This window comes from Mytilus trossulus, chromosome 13 (genome assembly GCF_036588685.1).
Source record: "Mytilus trossulus isolate FHL-02 chromosome 13, PNRI_Mtr1.1.1.hap1, whole genome shotgun sequence".
NCBI classification, from domain to species: Eukaryota; Metazoa; Mollusca; class Bivalvia; order Mytilida; family Mytilidae; genus Mytilus; species Mytilus trossulus.
The window spans coordinates 9,612,786-9,623,907 of NC_086385.1; the positions used below are offsets into that span (position 1 = coordinate 9,612,786).

The window sequence follows — 11,122 nt, forward strand, 5'->3', positions numbered from 1 at the left end:
AGTTTAAAAATAAATAGCTTTCCATACGCTAGTATATATTGATAGGGGATTAATTGAGGAATCAAAAAAGCAAAAGAAATATAGGGGGTCAATGTGCTTGTTCTCGAGATACTAGCCGTTGAAATTTTGGCTGGAAAATGTTCTCTCTTGATTTTTCATAGCTTTATCATTGACCAGTTAAAGTTCTCAAAAACAATTAAAAAAATAAGATTTTGTAAGACTTTCACAAATGGCTTATAATTATACATGTAAAAGATTTACAAAAAGAAAAATACGGGTCCATAGGCAAATTTTTTAACCCATTCAACTGGATAAAACCAGAAGATTTCGAATCTGACAAAAAAAATTCATAACATTACAAACAAACAGTTTTGTTACAAACAGGCTATTAAATTTTTCATTTTAACTGTTTCATATATTTCATGTCAGGTTTCTTATATAGCCAAGTATATTTTTTTTTAATTTTTAGAACCGTACAATTGCCTATAATTATTGTACTTCATCTGAAATTTGTAGGATAGTTGTCTCAATGGCAATCAAAACCAATCTTCTTATTTTTTATAGAGGAAAGGGAGCATTGTAGTGTGATTGCAAAGTAGATAACTATATGTCTGATACCACATGCGTTGTGGCTGATAAAACTATGAGTCACTGTATGGCTTTCAACAAATCCAGAATTTTGATTGGTTGGAATGTGGTCTGAGTATGATACTTGAAAAATTTATGACGACATGGCTAGGTCCATGTGTTAAAAGTCAGATTATCACTGTGTATTTATATATTCACTTGAGAAACAACCATTCTGTAGGTATTGAATGCAAACACATAGTCCCTACCCATTACACATTCATTGTTTTGGAATCGAATTCTAACTTGATTTATAAATTGTCATGGTGTAAACTATATAACAAATATCAAGTCAATGTCTTCAATCATGACTTAAAAAAATGTTATAAACTGATTATTTAAGTTAATTTTGTAAGTCCAAGTACCATAACTCTGCAGAAAATCATCTTCCTAGATCAAAATTCGAACTTGATCAGTGTCATGATAAAAATATTAGTGTTGTCAACGGTTAACCGGTCGAACGACCGAATACCGAATACCAAAAACGCTAACCGGTTAACCGAACCTTTTTTCAGTTTTGATAGTTTTGATATAAATTTTGCATGGAGATCATTAAATAGTTATGTTTTATTCAAAAATTGTCGTCGTGGTTATTTATTTGACAGATTAATTGTCCAGTATATTGATTGCTATTGTTGATCCTAAATACATAAAACTAATTAGAGCTTAGGGCAGAACCTTAAAGAAACATGATTCGTAAACATGTTTTTTTAACAATAACTTTAAATCAGAGATACGATTACATTTTACTAATTAGTTCATTATTTCATTTTGATCTAATATTGTGTAAACCAACATCTAAATTTGTAACCTCAGTAGTGCAAGGTTTAGTCTTTCTTTAAACGAAATGCTACCTTAAAAATTGTGAAATGCAAACTAATGTGAATGTACTCAAGGTATACGTGATAGTACAAGTAACATGCTTAAAGAAACAAGCAAACAAAGTAAAGAAACAGGTCGTATGTTGAGCTATAGTTATTAATTTCTGTGTCATTTTAGTCTCTTGTGGAATTTTTTTTCATTGGCAATCATACCATATCTTCTTTTTTTTATAATTAATCATTTCAAGTTGAAACACTCCACATTATTTTCCAAGACAACAAGAGAAAATTAAACAATGATCGGTTTCAGACAAATTCAATTCTAAAAGATCAAGACGTTTTTTTTTATATTTTTCAATTTGAAATTGGTACAAATGCTATTGTTGATACGGTGTATGTGTTTATTAAAAACCAAACTTCTCCAGGAATCCTCACAGACAAGCCTTATAATGCTAAAAGGACAAACTTCAATTCTTTAATCGTAGTCTTATGACTTGGATGAAAGGTTGTCAAATTGACACTTATACCACATCTTATAACTATGTGTAAATGTATGGTACTATTGAAAGGCTTCCAAACAACAACTTAAAATACCGGTTAACCGGTTAATCGGTCGAACGATTATCCGAGTAACCGGTTAGGCAAAAGTGTACGATTTGACAACACTAAAAAATATATACCAATTTTCAAATCAAGCATGACAAGAAAAAGTGTTGAAAACTGCTTATTTTAGGGAATTTTCTAAGTCAAAGGACAATAACTCTGCACAAAATATTTAGAACAGAACAAAAATTTGAGCTTGATCTGTAACTAGTCATAATACAACAATATATCAATAATCAAATCAAAAGAAAACAACACATAACATTCAAATCTTTCATTCTCATCTTAAAGAATATTTTACAAATATTGAAAATCTTACAATGATTGGTGATTGCCTTGAACTGTGATTTTTTAACTGTCTTAAATTCACACTATTGTCTATCTAAAAACACAACAAAGATATGCATGACACTAAATCTTGCAGGCACATCTTTCTTTTTCTAGCTTTGTTACCAATCACACAATCAGCTTCCATTTATAGTAAAATATCTAATCAAATTGTTTGTTGAGTGGGTAAGTACACATGGTAAGTACACATGGTAAGTACACATGTACATTCATAAAATGTTCCTTATCACAATTAAACTACAGTCAATCCTGGAAAATAATAATAGAGATGCATTAATTAATGGAAGTATATCAATACAAATTGTGAAATTTTGCACAGGACAAATTACAACTGCAAAAGTCCCTTTGTTGGTCAAATTTAATGATTGCAAAAGTTTGAATTATCAAAACAACTAAGGATTTTTTTAGTCCAGACATAGATTATAATCTTAACCATATATTGAATGCTGTACCTTGACCTATAATGGTTAACTTGTATAAATTGTGACTTGGATGTAGAGTTGTCTCATTGGCACTCATAGCATATCTTCCTATATCTATTTCATTCCTGACTTTTTTTGGGCAGGTGATGCATCTCAATCCAAATATTTCAAGAGAATGTTGTGAAGCCTTGTTTGTCTTTTAGTAAATTTAATTTTGCTTCTAATTTTAGTCAAAACTTATCTTTTTTATTATTTTGATAGCCTCCTTTGTAAATTTTTTAATTCTTCTATTTCATTTCTATCATAAAACCTGAAATTTTATTTCATTGCAATGTTCAATGTGATAGAAATTTATACCTATTTTCCAAGCGTCAACGTCTTTAAAAGACATAGAGTAACATTAATTTTTTCCCTGAATAATGAATTACTTACTAAGTGTCAGCTCTCTAGGAAAGACACATAATCTGTAAGGACACTCAACTGTTGTTCACTGACCAGCACAGGATCTACTACTGCACCTGGGATACGTATATAAAATTAAATAAACATCAAACAGAAAATGTGGTTAATCAAACAAAAAATGTTGGTTCATATAGTAAAGAATGTATCAAAAGTTTTACAATGAGAAGAAAATTCAATGTTTTGAAATGTTACTGTTCAGGTCAATTAGAATTAATACAACAGATTGGACTTGTGATACTGCCTATTAATAATACCTACATTGCAAAATGCCCCCCCCCCCCTTCTCAATAAAAAAGACCCCTTTCATTCAAGAAAAGGTGCAAGGGTCTAACTAGAGGAATGGACAAGTTACAGCTTTTTATTATTAGAAAATCTAGAATACTTGCTCTGTAAGGGTAAAAATTTTAATAAAAATCTTGATGGATTGTTTAATCAGGTGTAAGAGTAGTATACATCTGACTACTTATAAAATGAAAAGGAAATTGGTCTACAGTTTTCTCCTAATTGGATACTTACATGGCTTCCTAGGTGTTATAAATCTTGTCTGTGGATCAGCATCCCAACCTTCCTTCTGTACTGCTGAAAACAATAAAAGTATTGATGTTTAAAATCAAATTCATTTCAATGGTAAATAGAAAATCTATATTGTTATAAGTTGACCATACTTTTTTGCCACTGTCTTTTGCTCTTTATTGAAAGTTACATGTACCTAATTGGGCATCCTACTGAATATTGATTTTGTCATCAGCAAATTAAAACATAACTAAATTTGTATTCTTTTCAAAAGGGATGTATAAAGACACAGACACTTTCATTTTCATCTATGTAATGAAGAGGTTAAATCCTGTTTAAATTTAGTTGATTTTAGTCTCTGATGCCTGATTTTTAATAATAACTGTTTTTCACTTTTAACTAATTGTCAGTAACTGTGAGTACTCCCAAATTGCACTTTTTTGTTAATTTGACCCGATAATACTTATTGTAATGCTTATTTGTTATTTAATGTAAAATTGTATCTGGTTTATATGCCGTCTTTGATTGTTTGGAATTATTATAAAATTTCACTTCTCAGTACTATATAATTAAACTAGTTTCTTTTTATATTTATAGAACATATAATGTGAAATAGTTAATAATCCCTGCTGGTTGTGGATTAAATTTTTTTAAAGTGATATTTTTTCATTTTTCTTGTGAGTGATTTTCATGGTCATATTCATATGTATAAATATTCAATGGAAAATGATAAACATTATTTGTCACACCTAAAATTGCATGTCACATCTTCAAAAATAACATTATCGGATGAAATTAAGGAAAACGGTATTAAATGCTGAACATCACAACTAATAAAGAGCCATACCAAAACAACCAAAATCTATGTTTAATACTTTGGGCTGCATTTGGTGACAAATTGTAAGGGAAGATAATTCTATTTGTGAGGTACACACATTGTTTACAATAGTCTCCCTTCGTATGTTTATAATACCTTGTGCTGCTTCACTTGATGGCATTCCAACAAATGCAGCTAAGTCATCAACATTGATAGAATCATAGGCTTGGGCAACTAAGTTAAAGGCTCTCTTTCTCGTAGCAGCTGTATAAATATAAAAGGTCATCATTTTAAAACTTGAAATCAGACATACCGGAAATCATAGAAACAAGAACAATCACATCTTCCTTTAGCATAAATGTTAAACATATAGGAAATAAATACCTAGTTTCTTCAAGCTGTTCAATTCAGGAGTGAATTCCACTCGTTCAATACTCTAATTGGGGAGGAGAGTTAAATTCATGTACTGTTGGGCTTTTTTTTCAGGACTAATAAGACAACTTAGTCATGCCTGTTTACATTGATGCATTTAACTATTTTTATTGTCTTTCTGTTGACCACAAATTCAGCAGTAACAACGTTTCAACACTTTTGGTACAGTTCATTCATTTATTAAAAAAGAAGATGTGGTATGATTGCAAATTTAAATGAGACAACTCTCCACAGGAGACCAAAATGACACAGACATTAACTACTATAGGTCACCGTATGGCCAAATCATGTATTCAATTAGATGTAAAAATTGTTCAATGTATAGTTCAATTACAATTGCAAGTAACTTATTTTGTCACAACAACAAAAGTTTTCTTTTTCATCCTTTCTGGCTAGGAGTCAGATTAAAGCACTCAATGAATTTCCGCTAAAGGGGAGTAAAACAAAATAAACTAGACTACAAAAAAATGTACTGAATATTAGTACTGTGGATTCATTATTATTCGTTGGATACCTATTTTTGTGGATATCTTGGATTCAGATACCACATGAAATTAATGTTCAAAGAATGACAAATTTTCTATAGGCTTGTATGCAGACCTCTGCAAAACCATGAAATTAAATATCCACTAACATACAAGTTTTCCTTTATCCACGAAAATTGGTACAAACAAAAATAAATAAACCCACAGTAAAAAACGTTTGAGACAACTTGTATAAGTTGTACCCTGACTGACCTAATAAAGCATCCATAACAGGTTTTAAAGCCTCGGACCATTCCTTGTTGAAAGCTTCATAGATTCCAGGAAAATCTCTCTGCCAAATCTTCTGTCCAACAGCCCATACATTTGTTAGCTCTGGTGTGGACTGAAATGGACAATTTAGAAAGTTTTTTATAAAGCACAGAAGACTTTCTTGTTTTTCAACTACAACTACATCATGTTAGAAAAAGTCCAAATTCATACAAAATCAATATAATGTATGAACAAAAATGATGAACAAGGCTGAATGGTGTACATCCCTCAAAAATATTAAAGAAAATAATATTTGACAAAGACTGCAGGAAATGACAAGGTAATTTCTACTTTGCTTTCAAGCACTTTAAGAAAAATTCCCGCACCTGGAGATGTCCTTCAGCTGGCCCCTAAACAAATATATACTAGTTCAGTGATAATTTCCAAATTGTACACAAGAAACTAAAATTAAAATAAGGTTTGCTACTCAGTTTCATATTAACTAGCTTCTCATAACACTAGTATATATTGATATGGGATTAATAGAGGAAGCAAAAAAGTAAAAATATATATATAGGTCAATGTGCTTGTTTTCGAGATATTAGCATTTGAAATTTTGGCGGGGAAATGTTCTCTCTTTATTTTTCAAAGCTTTATCAATGACAAGTTTAAGTTCTCAAAAGCTTTTAAAAAATAACAAGGATTGTACAAGACTTTTACAGATGGCTTATAATTATACAAGTAAAAGATTTATAAAAAGGAAAATGGGCAAAAAATGTTCAGGCATTCAAATGGATTAAACCAGCGAATTCGGAAAATTTGACAAAAATTCCAAAACATAACAAGCGAACATATCACACTTTCTGTGCATAGCATATGTTACGGTAATAAATTACCTACTGTTTTTATTTGGACTGGAACTCTTTTCCATACAAATTTAGCCTCACATCTGAAACAGATATAGTTTTTTAATTATACAGAACCAAACATTTCCTTCTCTTATTTAATGTCAGATCTACTAATTGTTCCTGCAAAATTATCTTTCAAACACATTTCGTAAATTATATATATGTACAACTGTAATGATTACATTTAAATTATTGAACATTCCTCTCTCAAAAAGCATGTGTTATTTCAGACATGCTTAATCCTGCTAGAAGCTTTTGCACATTATCTTTGATGCTACTGGAATAAGGGAGGTAATCCAAATTTAATTATTATGTCAGCAGTAAAAACCAGATGCTCCGCAGGGCGTAGCTTTATACGACCGCAGAGGTTGAACCCTGAACGGTTGGGGCAAGTATGGACACAATATTCAAGCTGGATTCCGCTCTAAATTTGGATTGTGATTAAATAGTTGACACAGCATAGGTTTCTGACACAGAATGAATGTATTCAAATGAACTTAAAATTTTTGTTTTCTCTTAGAGCAATTCACTATGCTGTTGAATATTAATCCTCTCAAAAAAATGTTTGAAGAAATTTTCTTTTTATTTATGAAATTTCAAATGAGAAAAATTGAACCCAATTTTTTAATCACATCCCCCTTTCCCTTATTCCAAAACTAATTTCATTTAAAATATTCTAATGGAGTTTGCAACAATTACTACTCATTTAAATACATCATAAAATATTAAGATGTAAAAAAACTGCTTGTTATCACTGAATGGTAAAGATTATTTAAATTTATAAGTTGGTAGTAAAAAGTGAATATACATTGTATATTGTATATAACAAAGATTTAAGTTGATTCTGGACAAAGAAAGATAACTCCAATTAAAAAAAATTCTTGCAGATAATTCTTGCTTACTATACTGGTCAAAGAAAGATAACTCTAAATCAAAAAAAAAATTGCTATTTCACAATATTGTGAAATTAGATATTTCTTGCCATTGCACAATACTGTGCAATTGAAAAGACTTGCTATTGCACAATACTTAATATAATAATTTTAGATCCTGATTTGGACCAACTTGAAAACTGGGCCCATAATCAAAAATCTAAGTACATGTTTAGATTCAGAATATCAAAGAGGCCCAAGAATTTAATTTTTGTTAAAATCAAACTTAGTTTAATTTTGGACCCTTTGCACTTTAATTTAGACCAATTTTAAAACTGGACCATAAATTAAGAATCTACATACACAGTTAGATTTGGCATATATCAAAATACCCCAATTATTCAATTTTTGATGAAATCAAACAATGTTTAATTTTGGACCTCGATTTGGGCCAACTTGAAAACTGGGCCAATAATAAAAAATCTAAGTACATTTTTAGATTCAGCATATCAAAGAACCCCAAGGTTTCAATTTTTATTAAAATCAAACTAAGTTTAATTTTGGACCCTTTGGACCTTAATGTAGACCAATTTGAAAACGGGACCAAAAATTAAGAATCTACATACACAGTTACATTCGGCATATTAAAGAACCCCAATTATTCAATTTTGATGAAATCAAACAAAGTTTAATTTTGGACCCTTTGGGCCCCTTTTTCCTTAACTGTTAAGACCAAAACTCCCAAAATCAATACCAACCTTCCTTTTGTAGTCATAAACCTTGTGTTTAAATTTCATAGATTTCTATTTACTTATACTAACGCTATGGTGCGAAAACCAAGAAAAATGCTTATTTGGGTCCCTTTTTGGCCCCTAATTCCTAAACTGTTGGGACCGAAACTCCCAAAATCAATACCAACCTTCCTTTTGTGGTCATAAACATTGTGTTTAAATTTCATTGATTTCTATTTACTTTAACTAAAGTTATTGTGTGAAAACCAAGAATAATGCTTATTTGGGCCCTTTTTTGGCCCCTAATTCCTAAACTGTTGAAACCAAAACTCCCAAAATCAATCCCAACCTTTCTTTTGTGGCCATAAACCTTGTGTCAAAATTTCATAGATTCCTATTAACTTAAACTAAAGTTAGTGCGAAAACCAAGAAAATGCTTATTTGGGCCCTTTTTGGCCCCTAATTCCTAAAATGTTGGGACCAAAACTCCCAAAATCAATACCAGCCTTCCTTTTATGGTCATAAACCTTGTGTTAAAATTTCATAGATTTCTATTCACTTTCACTAAAGTTAGAGTGCGAAAACTAAAAGTATTCGGACGACGACGACGACGACGACGACGACGACGACGCCAACGTGATAGCAATATACGACGAAAATTTTTTCAAAATTTGCGGTCGTATAAAAATGTACAATTTTGAATTAAAAGTCATTTTCCTACTTTGTAAATTTATCTAAAGATTGATTTGATTACATTCATAACAGATGTATTGATACTTATATGTGAGGGAAACTACTTGTACAAGTTATTTTTAATTACTTGAAGAAGTAATATTAATTAACTTATTTAAGTAAATATGTAGGATACTTATAAATACAAGTGGATTTTATTTACTTTTATAGGTAAAAACAAATATTGGCTGAGTTGTGTCCCTTAGACATTCAGATTCTATCTTTTTTTCTTGAATTCTTTTGATTTCTTTGCTCTAATAAGGACTTTTGTGGAATTGTAAGAAAAATTTACTTATACATGTACAAGTAATTTTTTGAGAAAATGAAGGGGAGATTATTCAAACATTATTTATTTACTTATATGTGTAATTTATTTTTTACTTCTTCAAATAAATAAAATCAACTTGTACAAGTAGTACCCCTGACTTGAATGGTAATGTATTTAAACAAAATTTTACTTGACTATTGGGCATAACCAAAAATATAAAAGGAAATAATATTTGACAAAGAATGCAGGAAAAAACAAGATGATTTCAACTTCACACGTTCAAGCACTTAACAGAATGACAAATAACTTCAGAATTGGAAGGGAGCCTGTTTGACCAATTTGCCTTGTTGGTTAGCTTTGTAATTGGCAAATTTTCAGACATGTAAACGTGATGCCAGTATTTTTGTGTCATTACACTTATTACATGAACTTATAACAGTCAGGGTTACTACATACACAAGTAATTATGGCTGTGAAATATAAAAAAAAATCAGACGCTTATCAACAATCAACCATAAAACTTACATTTCATTATGTAACAGATGCAGGGCTAACAGCTGTGTGTACTGTTGGGCTGTAGCTACTCCACCTGGTGACTACAAAATAAACAAAGATAGAATTGTACTGTGCAGTCTGCAAAATAAAGATGTTTTCTGCTCTTTGGTTTAGTTGTTTGCTCTTTCGACATATTCCCTATTTCCATTTGCAATTTTAAATAGTAAATTAATGTTTTAAGACTTTAAAGAAGATCATAACCTACATTAACTAGTCTGAGAAAACTATGACGTCAAACGACCCCAGCTTGTCTGACACAACAGTTTACATGGTTTATTTTCTTTTGTTACATCTTCTGACATCAGACTCGGACTTCTCTTGAACTGAATTTTAATGTGCGTATCATTATGTGTTTACTTTTCTACATTGGCTAGAGATATCATAAACATGATTAACCCTGCCACATTTTTGCGCCTGTCCCAAGTCAGTACCAATACTAGTGGGGATAGTTAAGTATTGTGATAGTGGGTCTTCCCATGGATAGAAATAAGTGCCCTGCTCCATATTAATTACAAAGTCATCGAAGGAATGTATGTACTGGAGATTCTGCCAATTTTGACACACCCCTTGATTGACTGCAAAGGTACAGCGGATCCATGTACAGTTTTTTGTACACTCCCTAAGGATTAATGGAGATGTGTCCTTTACAATATTATTCCACCATTAGAACAATCCCCACCCAACACCGCCCAAGGGAGCATGTAGGACACCAGGAAGTCTGTTATTATGATTAAGGAAGCCGAAGTTCTCAGAGAGAACAATCGGGCCACTCAGTGGAAACAGACAAACCAGCGAGATATCAGAAGATTAATCTTCTGGTTAAAGAAGGGGACAACTTTGACCAACCGAGGTCCTCAAAGTACCCATTCTAGTTTAAACTCCGGTCTGGGTACCAGAGATGTGTGCGAGAGGGTAAACATTACCCTTCTGATGTACTGATATTGTTAGCAACCCGAGTGAGAATCGAACTCTGGACCTTCAGCACTGTAGCAATCGGTCTTAACCACTAGACCACGAACTCACACAGGAATGAATAAAGAAGAAGTTTGACTATAAAAAAAAAAGGCCGATTTGACCAAGTTAATATTTGACTTTTCTATTTGACGGGAGAAAACATATGGGGCATACATATTACAATAAACATGTTTTAGGAATGTTTACGTCAAGTTCCTGGTTTTGCAAATCTATCAACATTGTTTGAAAGTTTTCAGTAGCCGCAACTTCGGCAGCCATATTGTGCGAATGTTATAGTCAGCAAAGATCTGTACAGATTGTTG

The 11,122-nt window shown here is 31.4% G+C and overlaps 1 protein-coding gene across 1 annotated transcript; it reads right to left on the reverse strand.

Annotated features, from left to right (window-relative positions):
• Window positions 1–2,310: 2,310 nt before the first annotated feature.
• LOC134694694 (COP9 signalosome complex subunit 8-like) lies at window positions 2,311–11,122 on the reverse strand. The gene is made up of 8 exons (XM_063555738.1): window positions 11,007–11,122; window positions 9,816–9,886; window positions 6,680–6,728; window positions 5,783–5,912; window positions 4,770–4,877; window positions 3,800–3,862; window positions 3,254–3,339; window positions 2,311–2,648 (listed from the first exon to the last, which is right to left on the reverse strand). Exons 1-7 carry the CDS (start codon window positions 11,076–11,078, stop codon window positions 3,260–3,262), a joined length of 573 nt encoding a protein of 190 aa, XP_063411808.1. The 5' UTR covers window positions 11,079–11,122; the 3' UTR covers window positions 2,311–2,648; window positions 3,254–3,259.